The 24,139-nt window shown below is 42.8% G+C and overlaps 4 protein-coding genes across 10 annotated transcripts in view; all 4 read left to right on the forward strand.

Moving 5' to 3' along the window:
• The window catches only part of carmil1 (capping protein regulator and myosin 1 linker 1), a 30,863-nt gene extending 23,230 nt beyond the window's left edge, over nt 1-7,633 (forward strand). For 2 of the 3 annotated variants that reach the window (XM_086279550.1, XM_086279552.1), the window contains 8 exons: nt 147-391; nt 506-621; nt 1,499-2,018; nt 2,273-2,315; nt 2,459-2,644; nt 2,751-2,888; nt 4,764-4,922; nt 5,234-7,633. In XM_086279550.1, the coding sequence (XP_086135676.1) occupies nt 147-391; nt 506-621; nt 1,499-2,018; nt 2,273-2,315; nt 2,459-2,644; nt 2,751-2,888; nt 4,764-4,922; nt 5,234-5,346 (1,520 nt within the window). In that variant the 3' untranslated portion in view covers nt 5,347-7,633. The remainder of the gene's footprint in view (nt 1-146; nt 392-505; nt 622-1,498; nt 2,019-2,272; nt 2,316-2,458; nt 2,645-2,750; nt 2,889-4,763; nt 4,923-5,233) is intronic. The other variant, XM_086279551.1, reaches the window with a different exon arrangement.
• A 61-nt stretch (nt 7,634-7,694) lies between these two features.
• Nucleotides 7,695-12,687, forward strand: LOC147303210 (secretagogin-like). Of its 2 annotated transcripts, XM_086279553.1 has the most exons (11): nt 7,713-7,913; nt 8,632-8,702; nt 8,998-9,093; nt 9,225-9,314; nt 10,370-10,426; nt 10,629-10,706; nt 10,789-10,844; nt 11,353-11,398; nt 11,542-11,601; nt 11,819-11,887; nt 12,138-12,687. In XM_086279553.1, the coding sequence occupies exons 1-11, from the start codon at nt 7,844-7,846 to the stop codon at nt 12,261-12,263; spliced, it is 819 nt and encodes a 272-aa protein (XP_086135679.1). In that variant the 5' UTR covers nt 7,713-7,843; the 3' UTR covers nt 12,264-12,687. The 2 variants fall into 2 exon arrangements, with proteins under 2 accessions (XP_086135680.1, XP_086135679.1); XM_086279554.1 differs by lacking the exon at nt 10,370-10,426 and having other exon boundaries at nt 7,695-7,913.
• A 2,304-nt stretch (nt 12,688-14,991) lies between these two features.
• Nucleotides 14,992-16,848, forward strand: LOC147303211 (uncharacterized). Its single transcript, XM_086280987.1, has 4 exons — nt 14,992-15,081; nt 15,155-15,198; nt 15,278-16,671; nt 16,755-16,848. The coding sequence occupies exons 1-3, from the start codon at nt 15,059-15,061 to the stop codon at nt 16,663-16,665; spliced, it is 1,455 nt and encodes a 484-aa protein (XP_086137113.1). The 5' UTR covers nt 14,992-15,058; the 3' UTR covers nt 16,666-16,671; nt 16,755-16,848.
• A 5,901-nt stretch (nt 16,849-22,749) lies between these two features.
• Nucleotides 22,750-24,139, forward strand: part of LOC147303212 (protein MTSS 1-like) — a 69,279-nt gene continuing 67,889 nt past the window's right edge. For 2 of the 4 annotated variants that reach the window (XM_086280833.1, XM_086280835.1), the window contains exon 1: nt 22,751-23,176. In XM_086280833.1, the coding sequence (XP_086136959.1) occupies nt 23,105-23,176 (72 nt within the window). In that variant the 5' untranslated portion in view covers nt 22,751-23,104. Of the gene's footprint in view, nt 23,177-24,139 lie in introns of all 4 variants that reach the window. The other 2 variants (XM_086280834.1, XM_086280837.1) reach the window with 2 other exon arrangements.

The following is a 24,139-nucleotide window of genomic DNA, read 5'->3' on the forward strand; positions in this document are numbered from 1 at the left end:
GTCTTGTGTATCCAGTATCATGGGACAAAATATAACACAACATCTTAGCGTGAGGACCTGCTGCGGTGGTATTTGACTTGTTCGATCTTGACTTGTCTTTTTGAAATTCCCATGAGGCTTTGCTTCCTTCTGTCTTTGCCTGTCAGAGTTGGAGTTTGACCTCGACAAAGCTCTGGAAGAGGTACCTATCCACGTCGAGGACCCTCCTCTTCCTTCTCCTTCACAGCTGGACAGAACATCAGCGTACTACGAAGACCTCCCCCCTCCCCCGACTCCACAGGACGCAAAATCTGCCCCGCTGGCCGAGCTGCCGCCCATGGAGCACAAAACTCTGGAACATCACACCAAATTCCGGCCAAAACCCAAGAGGACGAAACCCGCTCGGCCACACGTAGGTCTCTAACATCCCCAAATCGACCCTGGGATGGATGTTTGGGATTTGTTTTGTGAGTCCTTTTAGTGTAAACTCATCATCAAATAATTGAGCTCTGTTTGTCTCTTTCAGCGGGAGGCCACGGGCGGCTCGGCGCCACAGGAAGCAGAGCCGAACAGCATCATGGGAAAGCTGGACGAGGGCTTGGATGACTTCTTCTCCAAGAAAGTCATTAAACTCGGCTTCAAGTGAGCATCGTGCCAAAACTGTTTTACATATTTTCACTCTTTAAGTAATCTTACTTTTAAAAGTAACTTATTACAATAGTAACAGTTCATTACGTTACCTGAAAACAGCAGTTTGCTAAAGTACAAATATGCACATCTTTGTATTTAGCTTGGCGACCGAGGCTCAGGGGGTTGGGAAGCTCATCTTGTAACCGGAAGGTTGCCGGTTCGATCCCCAGCTCTGTCTGCCTTGGTCGTTGTGTCCTTGAGCAAGACACTTCACCTACCGCCTACTGGTGATGGCCAGAGGGGCGTGATTTAGCAGCCTCGCTTCTGTCAGTCTGCCCCAGGGCAGCTGTGGCTACAACTGTAGCTGCCTCCACCAGTGTGTGAATGTGAGAGTGAATGAACAGTGGAATTGTAAAGCGCTTTGAGGGCCTCGAAAAGCACTATATAAATGCAATCCATTATTATTATTATTATTAGCCAGATGGTGTAAAGCCTACCGTGCATTTACCTTTGACTGTAGGCTAAATACAGGCTGGAGGACATTTTGCGGATGTTAGAGACCTGCATGTGACCAGCTGGGATTTGTCCTCTTGAGTTTTGGATAGTGGCAGATGCATGTATTGGTTGGATTTCCTCCACCTCGTCCTCATCTGGTGCTAAACAGCTGTAGGATTGGATATTTTCCAGTCCTACAGCTGTTCAGCTCCATGTCGAGAAGTCAAAGAGACGTAAACATTGTTTTCCCTTTTTTTTGTGACATTAAAGTGATCATTTCCCAAATTCAGTTGGTCATGTTGGTTAAGGTTTTCTTATAATTTGAACATGTTTGGCATCAAATTCACTTTTGAGACTGAATAAATTTAGATTTTCTCATTTTGATCATCTCCAGAATTCCCTCTGGGAAAGGTTCGTCCACCAGCACTCAGGAAGGATCGGATAAAAAACGTGAATCCAGGAAGAGTGGTTTCTTTAATCTCATCAAACGAACGTCCCGTTCAGAGAAGAGCCATGGATCTGCCGCCATCACCCCACCTCAAGCTGCCTCTTCTGCCACAGCTGCACCCCTTTCCCCGTGTCCAGTGACTTGGGAGACGACACCGGCATCTCCCACATCACCTGTGAAAATCTGTCCCATTGTGCCGGAGCCCGAGCAGGAACCCCACAGGTCTCACTCTTCGAACCACACAGATTCTGAGATTGAGGCGTCTCCAGCTGCCACCGAACCTGCAGAGGAGGAGAAAGAAAAGAAGAACGTGGAGAGTAAGGAGAACCTGGAGAAGACAGAGCATCTGGAGAAAGTGGAGAAGAAGGGAAACCCCCATAAACCCCGTCACATCGGAGTTCCTATGATGAGAATGGACCTGATGGCTGAGATGAAGGCCAGGCAGGAGAGAATGGCTGGGAAGAAAGTAGGTGGAGTTTAAAGTTTGGATGCATCATTATCCAAAATATAAGACATGAATGTTCATGGGGTGGACAAAATAATAGGAACAGACCAGTACCACATTACTGCTGAGTGCAGCTACAGTAGTAAAGTAGATTTATCGTCAGAACTCGTCAGAATGATGCAGCGACGTAAGCCGAGCTGCAGATGTTCCTAATGAAAAGGCCAGTAGGAGCGCACTCAGTGACTGAATATAAAAATGTCTTTCTCTGGTTTCAGACGGAGGCAGCTCACGCACAGGACAAGGTGGACGGTGACAAAGGTTTGTGTCTTTATCATCTTACCTTCAGATGAGGCTGAACATGAAAGGCGGGGCTCCACATGAAATTTGAAATGCCATGAAAAATGTGATGTTTCAAGCGTGCTGGCTCTGTGCTGACGGTGCTGTCAATCGTCTTCCTGCAGCCAAGTCAGAAGTCCATCCCGCCGTGCCAGCAGACACTGATGAATCTAAACCAGAGCCATCACCCAGGGCTAAGCCATCTGGTGTCACCCCCAAACCACCCCAGGCTATCAAAGCACCCCTGGTGGCCTGCACCTCTGGACCCCTCAGCCCAGCTAGCCGCCGACCAAGCAGCACCTACGTCTCTGGTAAGCAGGGAGAGGGCGAAGCCACCACTTTGAAGCTGAAAAATATATGCAGTTCCCATTTAAAACCAGACCAAGTGTCTGACTGGTTGATTCCTCTGTGTGTCAGATGAATGTGGCAGTGCTCCAACGGGCAGCTTGTCTCCCAAAGCACCACTTCCTGCTCCTCGCCTGAAGAGGGCACCATCAGAACAGGAGCGAGCGAGTACCAGCAGCAACCCTGCAGAAGCTCTCTCTCCTCAGAAGGGTTAGTACCTACAGCACTGTGCAAAAGTCTTGAGTCACTCTGATTTCTTTATATTTTTCTTTCAAGCCACCGGACCTCCTTATACTTGTTTTCATTGTTTTTCATTGGACACCGTCATTTTCGGTCCAGTCCTGGATGATCTCGTCACAGCTGATGAGACCGATGGACAGAAAAGTGCCGTCATACTTTGGTCCACCGTGCAGTACCGTCTGCACATTTTTCAGCAGAACAATGATCCCACATACGATACCAGTGCAGTAAAACCACTATGGGTCATGGATCGGCCTCCCCAGAGCATGATTGAAGCAGCACATCTTGGTTTCCTTTGCATGGATCAGATGTTTCAATAAATCGCAGCACTTATTTTTCATTATCCTGGTAAAATGTAAAGAAATGAGGCGTCACACAAGACTCATATATGTAAAACCTTTCAATAAACAATTTAAGATAATCAATCTTTATTAAAAGGCATCAATCTCAGTCTATAAACATTATAGTTCAGGTATTATTTATTTATTACTTATTTTTTATTGATAAGGTGGTTTAAATTCGGCACAGATGGTCACTCAGACGATGTCAGACAGCCACGGCTGCTGAGACGCTTCCCTGCGATGAAGGCTGCACGACTCGCCGCTCTGGCAAAGCACAACACTTAATTTACCAGGTTCCTGCATGTTTAATGGAGGCTTCCAGGGCCGTGTTTGACGCCTCCACACGCCACACATGTTACGTCTGAAGCGATGGTCTGTCACACTTAAAGCAGATGCGTTCAATCCCAGCCTGTACTTGATACGTCCAAATGTCACTGTGCGGGGGATTTAGTAGTTTAATGCTTTAGTTGTGTAATTAACGCTCACAGGGACTCAGTGTTTTTCCTTAAAACAGCGACTCAGCTGCGCGATAAGAAAAAAAGACGACTTCTCTTCTTTTTTTAATTGTTGTGTAAAAAGATGTGATTTTAAAGTCAAAGAGACGAGAAGAAAAGGTCATTTGTACGTTTCCAGGACAGTTTATTGCACTCTTCAGAGTGAGTGTGTTTCAGCTGATGAAGCGTTGCAGAATATCTCAGTGTGAACCGCAGAGTTGTTGTTTTAACCTCGTTCAATATTTTATTTTTAAAGCAAACTTACACCCACTAGCTTTAGGATCACCACAATCCTCTTTATGGAATCTAAACTATCAGAGCTCATCAGCTAATGCTAAAAAGTCTGATCATCAGTTTGCATCCACGTGTTTAATGGTGCAGATACATGCAACCCTGCACATTAGCACACAAATATTATACCAATTATATATTCACGAAAACTTAAGGAAAGACTGATCTGTTCGTACAATAAGATGTGTAATTTGTCCAATATTATTCTCAGAAGATGTCTTAAAAGGCACCGACACCAGCAAACACAGAGCAGAGGTCCAGTGGAGGTCGGGACGCCTGTCAATCAAACGGCCTGCGGCAGTTATGCTAAACTGCTTTAAAATTTACTCAATAATAAAAAAGCTTTTTTAAAATCATCCACTATGAAGTTATATTGGAAAGATTATTGAGACACTTTTTGCATCAAGCTGTAAACAAACTTTGCATTTTAACAGAAGAGGCTTTGGGGATGGAGCCGCACCTTCAAGTGGCCATTAGAGGAACTGCACTTTAATGAAAATTAAGGAAATAAATAGTTTCTTTGATAACGTCTTCATCCTGTAGGATAGTACCTTTCTGACTTCCAACACTTACCTTTGCATTCAAACCGGTTCCTAATCAGTCATCGGTAGTTCATATCTGCTGTCCAAGTCCACGCTGGGAAATCAAATGAAGCCGCTGAGAGTTTTCAGCTTCAAATTCGTGTCGGTCTTTACGGACAGTGTGTCCTTCTCTTCCAGCAGGTGAGAGTTCCACAGACGGCGATGTGTTTGATGGATCCGTCGAAGGCGCAGCGTCTGGCACGGGCAGCCAGCGGTCGTCATCTCTGAAGAGGACAGTCAACCTTTCAGCTGCAAGCGAGGACAACCGAGAGCGCACCAAATCCCTCCCTGCCTACGGTACAACCAGTCACACTTACAATCACTGCATGTTGGTGCTCGATGGATCAGTCAGGAGGATGATCTGCTGTATTCTGTCTCTGCAAAGATGTTTTGAATGCCCAGAGCATCACGAGTAATCTGCAAAACCTCAGGCCACAGCAGCTCGCAGCATCCTCCCTGCTGATTGGGTCTAGTACTGTATGAATAATAATCACATCCTCTTTTTATAAAAACAAGCAAACCTCATAGTAAAGTATACAGACTGTATTCCACAGGCTTGAGGTGGTGTTAGAGTGCATCAGTATGATTATCTTTATCACTCTCTGCAGTGAGGCCTCCATCTCTGTCTGACGCACCTCCGAGTCCAGCTGATGAAGAGGCCGATCTCAAGTCTAACAGCAAATCAGAGGACGAGTCCAGTGATGACACGACATCAGTCTGACACCTGTAAGGTGTTTGCAGTCACCTAAATCCTGCTCGGCCACCTTTAAGGAGGCCGATCCCGTTCATACAGACAAAGACACACGTGTAAATATTTTTCTTTGTACGTGCAGTGGATGCTGCACTTTGTCATGCTGTTATCAGTGGGACTTTCCCGACCTTGGATTAGTCCCAGCTGTCAAAACAACGTGCACATCAAAACAACCCCACCACTGTTTCTGTCCAAAGCTCTAATAGGACCATGAAGAGCAGGAGGATGGGTTTTATCTGTGGCTGCTTAGATGAACATACTCAGCAATAAAAAGCTCACTTAGTCCAAAGCACTGAGGAAAATGAGTCTGACTTGTTGTTTTTGTGCGACTGTAAGACGGTCAAAGTCTAAAAATCTTTCTTTATTATCTTTAAATCAGCAAATTCAAAGCAGCTGGAAAATTCTCAAACTCATTAGAAGAGCAACAAACTAGTCAAAAAATTCTGTTCTGAATTCTCTGTCGCTCCGTTCTGATAGCGAGATAAATCATAAATCAATCTGCACATTGTGACAGTGATGTTTCCTCAAAGACACGCGTGTTTGAGAGCGAGTCCACTCCATGGACTTGCAGCAGAAAAGGAACAAACTGAACTCCGGCCTGGAACATTAAAAGCAGTGACTGGAGGTTGGGGATGCTTTATATAAGCAACGTATTAGCTTGTGCCAAATGTAACAGATGTTGATTTATGTGTAAAAGTGCTAGACTCCAGCTCTAATGTCATAAAGCAGCATTAAATATAAGGTTAATGTCCACGACCAGCCAGCAGGCTGAGATGATTCCGGCTGTTCCCAGGATAAAACACAGAGTAGGGACGATTGTTAAACCAGAAACGATGCGGTGTATTTAATTAGAGCACCATCAGATTATCATTATTATTATTTATTTTTATTTTTTAATCAAGATCGAGATGTAACATTTTAGCGACATAAACAGAGCGTCAGAGGAGCAGTGAGACGATGCTGCGTTTATGTCGAGTGGACTGTAAATGCTGCTTTCGTCCACGTCCACTTCCGACTGCAAACCTCCAATTAGAGCCTTCCAGTCACCGCGGAGGGAAATGATACAGACGCCTCATTTCATCCACAGCTTGGCCTTCAGCCCAGTTGAACAGTGGGTTTGAACCCAGAAAAACAGCTGCTACGCTCATTTTACGTGATGTGAACACAGCAAATAAACCTCAGCGGGTGGAGACAGAGCAGCTCGTGCTCCTTTTATTTATTTGCTCAAAGTCAGGCAAAAGTAAGCCAACAAGGAGGATGGTAATATTAAGATTTGAGATGCAAAATTTAAAGCAACAGTTCACCCCAAACTCACGTTTGCATGTTTTCCCCCACCCTGTATTTCTGGATTGTGTCGGCGTGGGTTCCCCGCTTTTTCTTATTTAGTTTTTCTTGATCATGAAGTGCACAGTAGTTCTTGAAGCACCTGAAAATACACCTGGAAACCTCTTTGCTGAAGTCACGCCCCTGTTTCTCATGAAGTCCACAAACTTTGCTGTGAGCAGTTTCATGTGGGAACTATTTTCTTTCTACCAAACTACAACCATCCAACAGTCTGCTCGGGCAAACGAGCACGTACCCATGTTGGGACGTGATTCCTGTTACGGGATGTAAACGCTGACGAGTCCTCTTGAGCAGAGCTGTAATGTTGGCTGTCTGCGTGCTTCTCTGGGCTGGTAGAGCTATGGTAACCGTTCCCATGTGAAGCTGCTCTTTCCACGGCTCGTGGAGGGTTTTTTATAACGAGCCGGTCATGATGTCTGGAAAGACGCATCACTGCTGAGCTATTCAAAGGTACTGTTTGGCCCTTAGAGCACCCCGAGGTGAGTTCACATCTCTGCAGCTGATCTCTCGGAAAGAATAGCACATTTGATTTGGAGGTGAACTGTCCTGTAATATTTAATTGGTTCTATCTAAATGAAAATAAGCAGTGCGTGTATCCGAAACGTCAAACTGCCTTTGGTAAATGTCACCATCTGTTACTCTTCTGCTATCACGAGTCCATAAAGTTCAGTGTTTAAACAAACAAAGTGATTTCTGTTCATCATGTACTGCTGCCCTCACCGATGTATCCTGTAAATATGAGCCGACACTGATTACAGACTAAGAGGGGTTTGTGTCATGTGATTTAAAATCCTTGGTGATGGGTTTCTTTTCTTTTTTATCTGTTTTTATAGATTTGCTGTAAATGTGACAGCGCACGGTCAGATATTTCTGTATTTGAATGTTTATACCAATAAATATTATTTTACTTGTGTCTCTCTCTCGCTCTCTTTACACGCATGTCTGTTGGGCACTCTCGCTCACCCCTCCCTTCATATATACAGACCACCAAGTCTTTATGCTCATTTGGCTGATTTCAGGCGACGCCTGAGCAGATTTTATTTCAGGGGGACAGAGCGTCTTTGTCTCTCTGTGAGGACGTCGGGCACGTTTGTTTCCTGCCTGTAGACTGGTCTAAAGCACCATGGACAGCACACTGGACAGACTGGACGCTGCAGGATTCTTACAGATCTGGCAACATTTTGACATAAATGGTAAGAAGGCGAGCTTTTTAATGGACCTTAAATTACTAATATATATAGATATATGAACGTATTAAAAAGATATCTGGCATACAAACTGTATAATTGATTTGAGTTTGCTACTGCTTCTAAATACAAAGTGCAAAACTTGATGTGATATGAAACCAGTGAGTTGGGACGATCATGTTACAGCAGCTTAACAAACAGACCAATAATTAAATAAAATAATAGCTTAATAATGTACAGTAATCAATAAAATGGAACAGGACACGAAGAAATGCAAAAGTCCTTAAGCAGAAAATAATGATGGAATTCAAATAAAAGCAAAACTAAACTACAATCAAATACAAAAATAAACGAATAAATTGTTGTGATTGTGATTTGTAGCTGATGGAAGTGAATGTGTGAGATGATGATGATCCGTGTGAACAGTGCAGGGTTTAATCAAGCTGTTGAGACTTTCTTCAGTTCCAGATTCAACTTTGTGACTTTAAGAGGAAACTCAGTTTTTATCTGAATTATAACAATTAATTTTAAACAAACTACATTGTTTGGAAAGATTGTAACCGTCGCAGTAAATCCTGTTATGATTCCGCTCTCTGAAAACGGCTCGTGCAGAAGAACTGAACCAGTTTAGCTGGAAGAAAGAAGTGAAACTGTATCAGTGTCACATAAGCAGTTCTACTCGAGAGTAAGTGACAGAAAAACCATCATTTTGTTTCTGTCTTAGACGACGGCTACATCGAAGCCAGTGAGCTGGAGGCCTTCTTTAAACACACGTTGCACAAACTCGGGATGAAGGTAAGAGATCCACGTGTGAGAACGGTTAACGATGAGCGAATCGTTTCCTGTTGGCCAAACGAGGTTCTGAACTACAGTTTGTATTTTTTTTAACATTTGCACTGTAAAAGTCAGACACGATTAAAACAACTATGGTAACTTTTTGGTAGCATTTGGATTTTTCTGGGTCAGCTGTCACATTTAAAGGCCTCGAAAACTTCACTGTAACTCCCAGAGGTTAAAAAATAATAAGTAAACAGGACCCAGAAATGCCCAAAACTCATTAGATGCAGACTGACGTCCATGCTGTTTTCAGAAGGAGGAGATAACTGAGGACAAAATCAGAAGGCTGAAAGAGAAGTTCATGCCTGCGTGTGACATCGGGGCTGACGGACGTCTGCAGATCCAAGAGGTACGAGGTCAGCCTTCGATGTGTTCTGTCAGCAACCAACAAGCATATTCACTCCTGTACAAAAAAGACATACATTACAAAAAAGAAGAAGAAATTAGACTCAACAACAGATTCTTCTGTCACCTTTTCAGCTGGCCACACTGATGCTGCCAGAGGAGGAGAACTTCCTGCTTCTGTTCCGCAGAGAGACGCCGCTGGACAACAGTGTGGAGTTTATGAGGGTGAGGGTCAAAGGTCAACAAATAATGGAGCGATGAGGAATGGAGGAGGAGGAGGAGGATGGGTATTTAATGAGTAACAGTGTGGAAGAGCATTTCACAAATCAGAGATTAATCAATATCAACAGTTTTGTTTCCTTTTGGTATTTATGTGCACATTTCTGAAACACCATGAGTCACAAAATGCTCAGAATTATAATTACATAGATAATGCATGCAAATAAAACAAAATACTAAATGAAACTGTAAAGGCGTTAACCTTTTAATTTAATAGACAATCAATATTCCCTGTCTTATCAATCATTACGAATGACACCGCTCTGCAGCCCCTAATCTCTTTGTAGGGCGAGAGTGTTCAGCTGTTGGCAGCAGTTGGTGAGGTGTGGATAAAGGCACACCTGAGGGAGGCTTATTATGTAATTTAAATTAAAACCTCTTCTTTGTGAAATTCTGGTATTAGTCTCCATATTTATGTTGCAGCTTTTGAGTCGTAACAGAGGAGAACCTGGATTTCTTTCTTTATTTTTAACCATGGACACTTTGGTAAAAACACGTCGGGAAGCTCCACCTTCTCTGGTTTCCTCCTTGGACATTGCTTCAGTTACTTTAAACTTAGTTTCAGCAGGCTTCTCGCTGACACCATCCTCCTCCCGTTCTCTGCTTCACCTCCAGCTAACCATCTTTCCTTAAATAGGAAAATGAGGAAAATTCCTCACCAAGAGAGTTGGAAACCATCGATGGAAAGTTCTGGGCCCACCAGCATGATGTTTGCTCACCATCTGCCCTACTGTTCACATTTGGCTTCCTGTGACTTTGCAATCTTCCACAACATTTACGTGAAGTTTCACACACTTGTAGAGATCCACTGTGCATCCACTGAATGATCTAAAAAGTGCAACGTGCTGGAAGAGGTCCAAAGCTGAACAAGGAAAGGACCTTGAAGGGGAGACCTGTAGGTTAGACTGTTGTCGGTGTGGCTCAACCTTCGGCACAAAGACGAACTGTAATTTCATGTTAATGGTTTATTTTTAGGATTATTCCTTTTTTTCTTTTTGCAGATTTGGAGAAACTATGACACAGACAGCAGTGGCTACATCTCAGCTGTTGAACTCAAGGTGACTGTTCAAATCTGAGGAAATATCTTAAAAGCAGACACAGCTTTCGGAGGTGGTGAAATGATTTCAGATCCCCAAAAATCAGCGATTTGCTTATTGTGTGAACCCAGATTAGATCGTTATTGGGGCTTAATTAAAATGAAAAAGGACATTTGGTGGAGTTTCTCTGTGGCAGACGCGTCTTTCTTGTGTCTTTCTTCAGGGGTTTCTTCAAGACTTGTTCCTCCAACATGGGAAGACCATCACCCCCAAAAAATTGGAGGAGTACACTGACACCATGGTAACGGGCAGTGAGGTTGGGATTTGGGGGGCAACAAGTTTGGCTCATCTTCACTCTGACGGGGTTTTTTTCCCCCCTCTAGATGAAAATGTTTGACAAAAACAAAGATGGCAGACTGGATCTCAATGACCTGGCCAGGTACTGTTCGAATTGTTTCACTTTCTGGCACCAACGAGTGTTTTTACACCCTTTTTGCAGCAACGCCTGCAGTACTTTTTCATGGGGGTGACACAGGGGAGGGGGTGAGGATGGGAAATCGTGAGGGACATACTACATGACACACTACAGATGACAAAAACTGTATAAGCAGCACTGAGGGGGCCAGCACATTTTGGGGGGGATGGCCCCTGCCCCCCCTTGGTGGCACCCCTGTCACTTTATCGGTCATTTTCTTTGTTTTGATCGATCGGCCTCTCTGTGTTCTTTTGTTTTTGTGACCTTGCTTGTCACGGTTTTGAGTCTCTTTATGATGTTTTTACATGTTTTTCTACTTTGTTTTCATTTTCTATTGTTCTGCTTTAAAATATTTTCTTTTTTTTGTCCTTGCATCCCGATAGAATCACTCACAAAAGCCTTTGAGGGATTGAAAATATTTATTGGATTCTATCATATTTCTATTTGACAAAAATCTGTTTCTTTTCTCCAGAATTTTGGCCTTAAAAGAAAATTTCCTGCTGAAGTTTAAGATGGATGTAAGTGTGAAGATGCTGACTTGTAGTGTAAAGTGGATAAACTGCACCTAACAACAAAGCCACTGTGACTGAATCATATTTAACCTTCCATACTCAGTTTGGATGTTCATTTATTCATATTCAGTGCAACATTCTGCTCTCAGGCTTGCAGTCAGGAAGACAGAAAGAGGGACTTTGAGAAGATATTCGCTCACTATGATGTTGTAAGTGGAATTTTGCCCACTTTAATAATCATCTCTTTCTCATTGGGCTTGAATTCTTTTGTTGTTTTGTAAATAGTACAACCAGAGAGCAGGACTGGTTCACGCAAAGCACATTTTTCATGTAGCTTTAAAAATGTGAATAGAGAAAGAAAACCTTTGAAGTTCTGACACGCAGTTATTCTTGATGATAAAATAATATTATGCCACGTGTGTGTAGAGTAAGACGGGTGCACTGGAGGGCCCTGAGGTGGATGGATTTGTCAAAGATATGATGGAGCTGGTGAAGGTATAACTCTTACTCTTACGATCCCGACAGCAGTGTTTTTGTTTAGTGCTGTTTAAATGTTTCTGTTGTTGTATGATTTTTGATATCACTCACAAAAATGCAGTTATTCTGTAACATTAAAAAAACCCTTACAGAGTAGGGTTGGTACTTTCTTTAAATAAACCTGTCTTTGTTTTAATAACCTGTAGAGACTTTTATTTGAAGCATTTAAATCCACTAAGACTTTCACAGCTATAAATTCTTTCTGCAGCCCAGCATCAGTGGGACAGACCTGGATAAGTTCAGGAAAGCCCTGATGGGTCACTGTGACATCAATGGAGACGGAAAGATCCAAAAGAATGAGCTGGCTCTCTGCCTCGGCCTTAAGCTCAGCTAACTGACCCTGGAAACATTCAAAGAAGTGTATATCCTTCCTTCCTCTGCTGATCTCTTTTACTTGCCGTCTTCTTTGTATCCTGCTGATTGTCTTAACTCGTCCCTTTTCTTTCTTCACCTGTGGTTTCTCGTCTGATCCCAGTTTTTGCAGGCATGTTGATAAATGGTGTTGTGTTTTTATTAACTGGGTCATATTTCCATAACTGTAAATATCTTTCTTTATTTGAAAATATTTTGCATTAAATGTGGATCTTGCCATAATGACATTACTCTACTGTAGATAAGTAAAACATATCTATCTGCTTTGAATTATTATAATGTTGCTTTTTCCAACGCATGCTGATTCTGCGTAATGTGACTAAATCACTGTTTGCATGACATTACTGTGAAAGTAGCAAAGATAGAAGAGATTTAATAAAAATGATTTACGTTTTGTCAGTAGTGTCTTTCTGAACATAAACCACAGGAGTCACAGACGACCGGCAGGACTCCTGAAGTCTTTTTACTGAAAAACATCAATCTGGCAACAAGGACCACCTTAGATTATTAAATATCACATAACAGGAAACAGTCCTGTTTATTACTTTGAAAATATACCTTTCATATGCTGTCCCTCCAAACTGATGCTCTAGATTTAAGTTTATATTAAAGCCTTCTATCCTGAAACTAATCAGAGGATGTGCCTCTTACGCTGAGTTAGTATAAAGTCTTAGAGGCCTGTACTGTGAAACAATTTTAAAAACTTCTACATACCCAGGACATCTTTTCTCCTATTATATTTGGCTTCATTTACCCTAACAAATCTCCACATCTACCAGAACTTGTTCACATAAAATGAGCTCAGTGAACCATGATGCCGTGTTGTGTCTGCTTTACCCCAGACAGGTTTAAGGTTTATTTGTTTATAATAAATCTCTCTGCACCCATCAGAAACTGAATAAGAAAGAAGAACATGTGCAAGAAGGCTGTAGCTGTTGCAGTAAACAGTGTGTTAAGTGGATGAGTTGTACAGGGAGCCACAGGCAGGAATGATTTCCTGTGTCGTTCAGTGGTGCTTTTCGGTAATCTCAGTCTCTCACTGAACGAGCTCCTGTGACTGACCAGCATGTCATGCAGTGGGTGGGAAGAATTATCCAACATTGTCTTTATCTTGGACAGCATCCACCTCTCCGACACCACCTTAGGAGAGTCCTGCTCCATTCCTACAACATTACTGGCCTTGCGGATCAGTTTTTTGAGTCCCCCAGCATGCAGCAGCATAAAGGATCGCACTGACCACAACAGACTCATAGAAAATCCTCAGCATTTTCTGGCAGATGTTGAAGGACCTCAGTCGCCTCAAAAAATAGAGACGACTCTGGCCCTTCCTGTAAAGTGCTGTGGTGTTTTTAGCCCAGTCCAGTTTATTGTCAATGTGTACTCCAAGGTATTTATAGTCCTCCACAATGTCAACACTGACCCCCTGGATTGAAACAGGGGTCAAGTGTTTCCTGGTCTTCCTGAAGTCCACGATCAGTTCCTTGGTCTTTGCCACATTGAGCTGCAGATGATTCTGCTCACACCACGTGACAAAGGAGTCGACCACAGCCCGGTACTCTGTCTCATCATCCCTGCTGATGCATCCAACCACCGCAGAGTCATCAGAAAACTTCTGAAGATGGCAGATCTCTGTGCAGTGGCTGAAGTCTGTGGTGTAGAGGGTGAAGAGGAAGGGGGAGAGGACAGTCCCCTGTGGTGCCCCTGTGTTGCTAATCACCTTGTCAGACACACACTGTGGGAGACGTACATATTGTGGTCTTCCTGTCAGGTAATCAACAATCCAGGACACCAGAGAAGCATCCACCTGCATCGCTGCTAACTTATCACCCAGGAGGGTCGGCCTGATGGTGTTGAAAGCACTGGAAAAGTCAAAAAACATGACCCTCACAGTGCTCGCCGGCTGGTCCAGGATGAGCCTTTCCAGGGTCTTCATGATGTGGGAGGTCAGTGCGACAGGTCTGTAATCCTGAGGTCACTGGGACGTGGCGTCTTTGGTGCAGGGATGAGGCATGATGTCTTCCACAACACCGGGACCCTCAGACTCAGACTCAGACTCAGCATGAACACTTGATGGAAGACTCCACAAAGCTGGGGGGCACAGGCCTTGAGGACGTGGGGACTCACTCCGTCTGGTCCAGCAGACTTGCCTGAGTGGAGTCTCCTTTCAAATGTGAACCTGCAGAAAACTCCTTCCTATCTACATTTTATTGGTAAGACTAAACAAAAATATAATGCTAACAACATTTCTACAACCATGTAGTGGGAAAAAGGGACAGCATGTGGTTTTTTATGATAAAATATCATAAAGCCTCTAGAAACCAAAGTCTTGAATTTTCATCACTAGGTTTATTTTAGTATATTTCATAATTTAACACCCATTTTAAGATAATAGACCAATAAGGAATGGGGTACCTTGGTGTGAAGACATGTCAGTTTAAAGTCATTATGCACCACAAATTTGAATGTAAACTCTATTGGATTTAGGTGGCATCCAAAAACTCGTGGTTGGGTGTCTCAACAATTAGACACAGGGGCTAAAGTTCTGTCATCACTTTGGTCAGCTGATCCTGTAAGTAGTCTACAAACTACGCTGGCTAATTAGTTTAATTCCAAACAGCTGCTGAGGTGGATGGAAGGGCCTCTGCTAATCTCTCCCGCCTGATTCAAATTAGTGCTATATGATTGGTTCTCAACCTGTTGTTTGTTTGCAAGCAACAGTGCGTGCTCTGCAGGCTGCTGGGTTGTGCTTTCTGAAAGATGGCCTCTGGACCTTGTGTGAGGTAAACTTGTTTTGTTCCATTTTAGCAAATCTGTTGATATGCTGACTTTGTTTAACACACATTGTATTTCCAGGGTGTTGTTGCTCTCACTGTTGGCCTTCAGCAAGCATGCTGAGGGTGAGTATTGATGTGTGCAAACTACATTATGCAATCACTAACCTGTTAGAGCACTGTCGATTTAATTTTCTCTTTGCAGCTCTTACTTACAGGAGGAGCTACTCCAGTGTCATTAAGCCTTATTTTGGGAAGCCTGAGGATTTTCCACACAATCAGTATCTTGTCTCCAGACATAAGAGCTATGCACAACCCCGAAGCTCTCTGGGTGTTTATGGGCCTGAAAATGGGTCACCTGAGAGTTCTTACCCCACTGCTGCAGGTCTGCCTGGTGGTGCTGGTGCTTCCTCTGGTAGGCCATTAAATGGTTACCTTCAACAAGAAAGCATGTCTAGCTACAGATCTGGCTCATCACAACCCCACAAACCATCATATTACCAGGGTGATACTGATGGTGCCCTCCAGTCCAAGGATGCCATGTGGGGTTTGGCACCATCCCAGAAAAGAAACTGGATTGACGCAGGAATCGTCTCAAGTTATCCAATTGAGATGCGTTCTGTGCCCCAGCGGCCAAGTAATGAGCACCAGACCCAGCCACACGACAAGCAAGAACAGTTTAGCGATGAGTCCAGTATGTTTCAGTCTCGGCCCCAGCCTCGCCCGCTGCCCCAGCAGCCACGCTACGAGGCCAGCAAGCCCCAGGCCCGGCCTTTCCCCCAGCAGCCACGCTACGAGGCCAGCAAGCCCCAGGCCCGGCCTTTCCCCCAGCAGCCACGCTACGAGGCCAGCAAGCCCCAGGCCCGGCCTTTCCCCCAGCAGCCACGCTACGAGGCCAGCAAGCCCCAGGCCCGGCCTTTCCCCCAGCAGCCACGCTACGAGGCCAGCAAGCCCCAGGCCCAGCCTCGGCCAACGCCCCAGCAGCCACGCTACGAGGCCAGCAAGCCCCAGGCCCAGCCTCGGCCTTTCCCCCAGCAGCCACGCTACGAGGCCAGCAAGCCCCAGGCCCAGCCTCGGCCTTTCCCCCAGCAGCCACGCTACGAGGCCAGCAAGCCCCAGGCCCAGCCTTGGCCTTTCCCCCAGCAGCCACGCTACGAGGCCAGCAAGCTCCATGTCCAGGTACAACCCGAGCGTGAACAGTTGGGCGACGAGTCCAGTAAGTTTCAGCCTCGGTCTTTCCCCCAGCAGCCACGCTACGAGGCCAGCAAGCCCCAGGCCCAGCCTCGGCCAACGCCCCAGCAGCCACGCTACGAGGCCAGCAAGCCCCAGGCCCAGCCTCGGCCTTTCCCCCAGCAGCCACGCTACGAGGCCAGCAAGCCCCAGGCCCAGCCTTGGCCTTTCCCCCAGCAGCCACGCTACGAGGCCAGCAAGCTCCAGGGCAGTGAAGCCAACTCTCCAAGTGGAGGTGTGCTGCAAACCAAATCTGGCATGTGGGACTTGGCTGACCCAAGAAGTTTCAGACCCATTCCAGTTTCATTAAGAAATCTCTACAGGTGGCCACAGCAACAGGCACCCATCTACAACAGATGTTAGCAATAGGTATTTCTGAATGGTTGTCTTTTATTTGTATTTGTTTTGTTTCTAAGAAGCTATAAAAACTCCATTTATTTTTCTCTCCTCAGGTTCTGGCCTCACCTGCAGTTCGTTCTGGCATGGCATCAGATTTTCTGAAATTAATAAAGTGCACAGAGCTGCAGTCCCTGGCTATTGTTAAAACCTCCTGTTTGTTCAGTTTTATGCATGCTCTCATGATAAACTGAGCTGCTCAGATCTAGGTTTGTACTGTTGCTACCATAATGTTGCAGTATACAAACTGATGCACAAAAGGCACTTTTATTTCCCCCCTGAAATAGTTAAACATAAAATTCCTCTCAGGCCTTAAGCCCCAAAGATTGTAATTATCTTACAGTTGTGTAGCTTAGCAAAGCAAACCTGCTTAGCTTTAATGTTTCACCAAGTGTTCAGGGTTCACAACCACAATTTTCACTTCAAGAACAAGGGGTGGAAACATGGCAGTTTAATGCCTTCTATCAATGGCAAAAATTACAGTCCAGTCAGGACTACAACCAACCAGATGCTAAACGGAAAATGGTGGTAGTCTGCCAAGCAGGTGGTCACTATTAGGGATTAGCATAAACTAAGGCAATTCAAAGCACAAGCAGCGATTATAGCTTTGAAAGGTGTGGGTGTCTTGTTTTTGGGGCCCAGTTGTGAACTTTGATCATTCCTTCACCGTCAGTATCAGGTGTTGTCTTTTTGTGCCTTAAAAGTAAACTGTATTAACAGGCTCGGATTAAAGTGTTTTTATTCTGTAGAGAATATTCACTATTGCTTTGTCTTTGGACAAAAAGTCTTGAGTATTAATATACATATCTCATAGATGTATCATCAAATGCTACTTTCTTGTCTTTTCACTTTTCTGCTGCTTCTTGCTCAAACAGAGTCCCACCCCTCCTCCTCTGATAGCTGTTATTAGCTTAGTCATCTCCAGTTTGGGGAGATAATGACAGTGCTGTTTTTTTGGACACTGACTTCCTGTGTGTGTGGTGTTTCTCCCTGTCATTAAGCAGCGAGTCTGTGTGGTCAAAATGACACAGCTTTGACTGCAGGAGATGCTTCACCATCCGATCCCAGCTCCAATGAACTCACTGTTGGTTTTCCATTTTCAGCTTTCGTAGTGTCTGTTGCTTGTTTGGGGGTTTTACCATCCTTTCCTTTACTCATAGATAGAGATATCATTTATTGTAAAACTTTTTATAGATATTTTGTAGCACACCGTTTACAGTACAGTGTTGTGGGCTTTGCTTTACATTCAATCAAAATGCACTTTAGTCAAAAGTGCATTGCAGTTCATCTGCAGTAACATATATTTGTTTTATGGATCTTTTACTCCCTCATTTATTTAAACAGTGTCAAATTGTAACAACAACCACTTCAAGGCGCTTTATATAGTAAGGTAGACCCTATAATACATACAGAGAAAAACCCAACAATTATGAGCCCCTATGAACAAGCACTTTGATGACAGTGGGAAGGAAAAACTCCCTTTTAACAGGAAGAAACCTCCAGTCAGAAACTGCATGAAAGGCTACGGTTTGCAAGGCAGCAGATGTAAAGCAACCAAGGCAGCTGCAGCTGCTTAAATCAAACTCTATTGAACAAAGTGTTTCAAAGATGATTAAAAAGCTAATAAAAGAAATGACATACTTCAATAACTGACATATAATTAACAACACAAATCAAATAAATTAATTACAAATTTGAATGAGTAAAACATTACAAAAAATTAATTGATAACAGTTAGAAAATAAAATAAGCTATAAAGAAAGATAACTTTAGATAAAATAGATTAAAAGGAGTACACCATGTACAAAGTGTGTATGAGTCCTGATCAGTGAATAAAATAACATAATCCAATGGTAAAGACTAGAAAACAGCCATCCCTGTGGTTTAAAGAAAACAAAATAAACTGGAAATAAGTTTGAATATTAGTCCAAACAGAATTTCTATAATGATCGATTCTTTCGATAGCAGATATTTATGTTTGTTAAGGTTCAAAAATTGAGGAAGGAGAGTACAAACCACCATGGTCCAGAAGCTCTTGGTCAAACAATGATTTTAATACACACGTGGGAAGATCGCTACAGACAGCAATTGATCTTCGACTTCCTCAAAGCATACACAGATTTTTATAGCATCAGGGTTTGATTTACTGACGCCCCTTCATGCGTCACAGACAGGATATATACACATACGTCAATATCAAAACCACAACGACTTTTGACACAATTTAAAAGAACAATTGTCTTCTATCTTCATAACAGGTACTTCCTGTCACTGCCGGATGCTCGCTTGTCATCTTGACACCTCAGCAGCAGTTCGGCGACAAACTGCTTTTTGCAACCCCAAGCAAAACATAATTAAACTTTCATCTATAAATGATTCTCTCTAACTGAGTGTGTGTGTCTGTGTCTGTGTGCTAACCACAATTGCACCCTGTTTCACCTCGCTGACTAGCTCCTGACCTCTAACCAGACAGAGAGACAGAAACCACTCTCGTATATGTAATAATCGAACTGAAACTATGGATATATCATCTACTTAAAATAAATGTTTTAATCAAGAACCTCTACTAAAAGCTTAATAAAAGAATATAAACGTATAACAGAATCTTTTGAATAACCTAGACTTTGCTTTCACTTCTGCAAACTCTCTGCAACTTCCTGTCAGCCTGCAACTTAGTCTTTCTGAAAGACACACACTGTTTAAACCTCTGAATGCAATATAAACTACAGATTATATTCTTAATGCAATGGTACTGTTGATAATTATTTAACAATAGCAGTAAAATAATTTCCCTGCTCCACATGTTCTAGAATCAGTTCTCGTACTTAAGTATAGATATTTTAGTAATTTGAGGTAAATTTGTAGTTTATCATTAACAAGAACACAGTAGCTATATTACTGGAATTGTCTAAATGACGGTAGGAACTACAACAGTCTGTTGCAGGGCAAACACAGAGAGAGAGAGAACCACTCACACTCACATTCACCCCTATGAGCAGCTTAGAATCACCAACTAACCTGACCCCACTCACTTCACGTTTTTCGACTGTGGGAGGAAGCCGGAGTATCCTGAGAGAACCCACACCAACATACCAACTCCGTGCAGAAAGGCCCTGGCCTGGATGAAATTCTAACCACCACACTAATGTTCAAATACCATTAAGAGCACTGCACACTGTGAGGCAACAGTGCTACTGCACCACCTGAATATCTAATCCAATAGTATTTTTTAACATCTGTTAGTTTCTTACTATTTCTTACTTTTTTCTTGAAGTTTCTTGAAGTTTGCAGCAGAATAGCTGTTTCCTCTGTTGGAAGAGGCGGCCATCTTGGAAAATGCTATCGCGTTAAAATTCTAGTGACTGACAGGATTTTTCAAATTAACGGCTCCAGAGAGACAAAGACACAAGATTGTAACAATTCTCTACTTCTCTAGTTGTGTAGTGTGTTCTCTCATAGAGTCCTCAGAGGTCAAAGAATATAAAACAGCTCACAGTAAGATGTAAAGACCAAACATGACTAAACATGACCCGTTATGGGTGGGTGGAGGTGAATGCTCTGTTCTTTCTGCTTCAGTATCTTGTCTTGATAGTTCAAACTACAGAAAACAGAATGCTCTTACAATCATCTCTACCAAGAGGTGATTGTAATGTTTGTTATGTGGTTACATGTAAGTGGATAATGTAATCCACTGTGTGTTGTTGCTTTTTCTCATACTGTTTTCTGCCAAAGCTTCACTGACTACATTTGACCATTAGATGTCCTCCAACCTCCATGAACACCAGAAGTCAGACGTCAGGGTGACGTTTACGGTGACACAGACAAAATAAATCACTGCACAAGACTTCAACTGACCAAACTTTCTTTGGTGTCCGGCTCATTTAAATTGTAGCAAACTTTAAAAATAAACTCATTTATGAACTTCACTTTGACAGTAATTTATACTTTTTTTATTATATTTTTATTGAAAAAAAAAGGACTTGTTACAATAAAGTGCATTGATATTATTTAGTCGGAAAAAAAAGACTTTTCCTTAGTCCTTTTGTTTTACATTCAGGTAACAAAAAGTGATCTCGGTGCTTGACAGTGTTTACATAATCCAGCACGTTTAACTTATTTACATAAAGTACATTAGGTATAAATTATGAAGTAGATGGTCGACCTGACATTGTACAGTACATGGGAGATACACCAATTCAGAGCTGGTCTTATATTTCAAAAACCACCTTAAACCAATCAAGTGTTGGTGGAGTTGGATTTGACACTTCCTGGTTATTAATTTTTTGCTGGCTGCTAATAGCTCTTGTAAGAGCTTTGTGTCCCCTCCCCGGACCGAGCCAGCAACCAGGCCCAAGTACAAATTTACAAAATTAATATCAAATTTTATCTTAAAAACCTCACACAGAGTCTCACGAATTCCCAGCCAGTAATTATTTAAGTTAGGGCAGTCCCAAAAGATATGGGAATGATGTGCCTCTTCTGATCCACATCTTCTCCAGCATTCTGCTGTCCCATTTTTATATTTAGTTTGATGAGGGCTTTAGAAAAATCTAATAATGTTCTTCCAGCAGTGGTCTCTCCAATTAATGAACTTGTTGAGTACCAATGAAAATTACAAATCCTCTCCCAGTTCTCGTTTGTTTACCCATCCTTGATTCCAATTCCCATTTAATCTTAATATTTTGAGTAGTATCCTTCCTGGGCTGAAGAAGCACATCATATAGTTTGGAGATTGCCTTTCTCAGAGAACCAACACATGCTCATTTAACTATCTTAAACATTTCTGACTCAACCGAGTTTGGGTTTGGGATATTGCAATGTTTGTTAAAATAATCCCGCGTTTGAAGGAACCTACTTGTCTTAGGCCAGTTCTTGTTTGTAAAGACTGAAAACTCTGTAGTGTCCCTTTATGTGTGAAGGGATGGAGTGTTGTTAGTCCACGCTCTATCCAGGACTGAAATCTGGTAAATAAATGATTCTGTTTAATAAATTATGCTCATGCTTCAACATTAATATCTTTTATGAAAAATGTGGGTTCACTGTGAATTTTCATTATTGCATTTTCTTTAATCTCCTTTTTGGCTGCTCTCGTTACTGTGAACATACACATGCACTTATATTAATGCACATGTAAATGAATGTATGACGTGTATATATGAGTGTGTGGAACAATATGCAAACCAGGTTCACAGATGAAAACACTGAAACACACCTCACCTCACAGACTGAGCGTCAGACTGGTTCATGAGAAAAGAAAAGATGAAGATTCATCTTTGTGATTTTGTTTCCTGTAGATCCACGAAACACTCACTAGGGGGCGGTATAATTTTAAATATCTGTCCTACTCAGGTTTCTATTTCTTTAAATCACGAGCTCGTAATGAAATGAAACTTTACTGAGACTTTTATTGTTCAAGAACTCAGCTCAGTAGGTTATTATTTTGTGTGGCTGCATTTAGAAGTTTTGCATGAATGACAACTTCACTTGCAGACTGACAATAACCCAAATAAATATTTTAATGACTAATTCTTTTAAACATCCTGTTTTTACTCGTCTAGTTCTAGCAAACAAACCACAATTTACCTTCTTTAGATTTAAATGCTGGAAACAAAACATTTGTTTTACTGATATTATTTTTCTTTTACATGTTTGAACAGAACAGATTTTTCTGTAATGTTAAATACGGTCATTTTTCATATATTATTCCACTTAACAATAATTTAACTCTTTTGTAATCTGTAAAAAAAAAAAAAGACTAAGTATCAATATGAAATAATTTAGACTGTTTGTTCTTTGTCAGAGAGCCATGCCTTTCTGTGACATTTCTTTTGCACATTTTATCTAATAAAATATTAATATCGCAGGCCTCGGCGTGTCTTTTGTTTAGAATGGCTTTGGTTGTCATACTTGAGCAGTTATTTGGGTCCTTTGTGTTTCTGTGTCACTAGCTTTATATTGTGCAGTCATTTCCCAGCGCTATCACAAAGACAACACCCTCATCTTTCCATTAAGAAAAAACCTTCCTGTGCTGAAGGCGGGGCCACGGGAACGCGCGTCCACGACCTTCCAAGCGCGCTCCCGGGCCGTGTCTCCTTCAGCTGTGTCAGAGGAGCAGGTTGGTGTGTGAGGTTGAGCTTCCCCGCTCTGGCGCGTCTCTGCTCCTCCGGCTGAAATGGGATTTGTGCGTTCCGAGTGGACACCGACCGGCTCCTGCGCTCCTGCTTCTGTCCGCCTTCTAGTCTCCTTCAGCCGGGGAAACCCTGCAGCGCAAGTGTGAGCGCTTACATCCGCACCGAACAGCGTCTCTCTCCCTCCCTGTGAAGCCCGTTTGTTTCCCGACGCTTCATTTATGGACTAAAGAAGCTCCGAGTGAGCGTGTTTGTAATTTCCGTTCACACAGCTGAAGATGGAGACGATGATGGAGAGGGAGTGCAGCGCGCTGGGGGGGCTTTTCCAGACTGTCATTGGAGACATGAAGGTAACGCGAAAAAGACGCGATTGTTCCACCTGATCCTGGTGGTTAACATCTGTGTTACACACATCTGATGTTTAAGGCAGGGCGGCTGCTGCAGAGGCTTCTGATCTGCAGACCCTGTTGCACAAAACCAGAGAAAAGCGTTCCGCCTGTGCTGGAGATTTTAGCGACATCATTAATTTTCTAATTAGCCCGAAGTGGGAGGTGAGCGCAGTCTGCTGGTTCTTAATGTTCAGCATCTGATCGCCTGCAGCTTTCTCCAGCAAATGACTGTAGCATGTAAACCAAGCTTCATCCCGGTAACCAAACACAGCTGCAGGCTACTAATGCATCGGAGGGATGAGTGACACTGCAGGAGATAAACACACAATGAAGTGCAAAATCCTCGGTGTCCTCCCCGAGCTTCACAGAAAAAATCACACTCCCGGGGTTTTGATTGCCACAGGGGTGCGACTGCTGGGATGGGCTGGTTTAAAAAAACAAACAAACAAACAAAAAACATTTCAGATATATTTCTAAATCAATCTCGTCTGTAAGAGCTGCCAGAATTGTTGTGCCAGATAAAACATTTCAGTCTCAGGCATGAAATAGTGACAGAGCTCGATTTGTTGGAAATTCAACAGCTTTGCTCAAACCTTTTAAAAATGGCTGCTTTCATTTGTTCCAGCTTTTAAAATGTGAACATTTCTGCTTGTCTTTGTTCTAATTGTTGCTTTTAACTGGGTATTTATGGCTGAATTTTCCACCTTTCTGTGTCAAACACGTCATTGATTAATTGAGGAAATAAATGGCAGCTTAATGACAGTGAACTGAGTCATTAGCTGCATTTCCCTGAGCAAGAACACAATCAGTTATGGAGACCCGATGGCTGTAACTGGGGTGTTCTGTTGTAACGTTCGTGGGGCTTTAGTGTTTGCATGTCCACCAAACTGACCCATATTTAATTTGAATGGCAGGTTGTAACTG

This window comes from Aulonocara sp. 'chitande type north' Nkhata Bay, linkage group LG22, assembly GCF_057382095.1.
Source record: "Aulonocara sp. 'chitande type north' Nkhata Bay isolate Kocher_YH1m ecotype deep benthic linkage group LG22, A_spYH_male_GT1.1, whole genome shotgun sequence".
In the NCBI taxonomy this organism is placed as follows: Eukaryota; Metazoa; Chordata; class Actinopteri; order Cichliformes; family Cichlidae; genus Aulonocara; species Aulonocara sp. 'chitande type north' Nkhata Bay.

Bases quoted from the DNA above. Each gene is read 5' to 3' on its own strand.
- LOC147303210 (XM_086279553.1), top strand. From the start codon at position 7,844: ATGGACAGCACACTGGACAGACTGGACGCTGCAGGATTCTTACAGATC. The intron at 8,703-8,997 runs GTAAGAGATCCA...TGCTGTTTTCAG, and splicing joins TGCACAAACTCGGGATGAAG to AAGGAGGAGATAACTGAGGA. The intron at 11,399-11,541 runs GTAAGTGTGAAG...TTCTGCTCTCAG, and splicing joins TGCTGAAGTTTAAGATGGAT to GCTTGCAGTCAGGAAGACAG.
- LOC147303211 (XM_086280987.1), top strand. From the start codon at position 15,059: ATGGCCTCTGGACCTTGTGTGAG. The intron at 15,082-15,154 runs GTAAACTTGTTT...TTGTATTTCCAG, and splicing joins GCCTCTGGACCTTGTGTGAG to GGTGTTGTTGCTCTCACTGT. The intron at 15,199-15,277 runs GTGAGTATTGAT...TTCTCTTTGCAG, and splicing joins CTTCAGCAAGCATGCTGAGG to CTCTTACTTACAGGAGGAGC.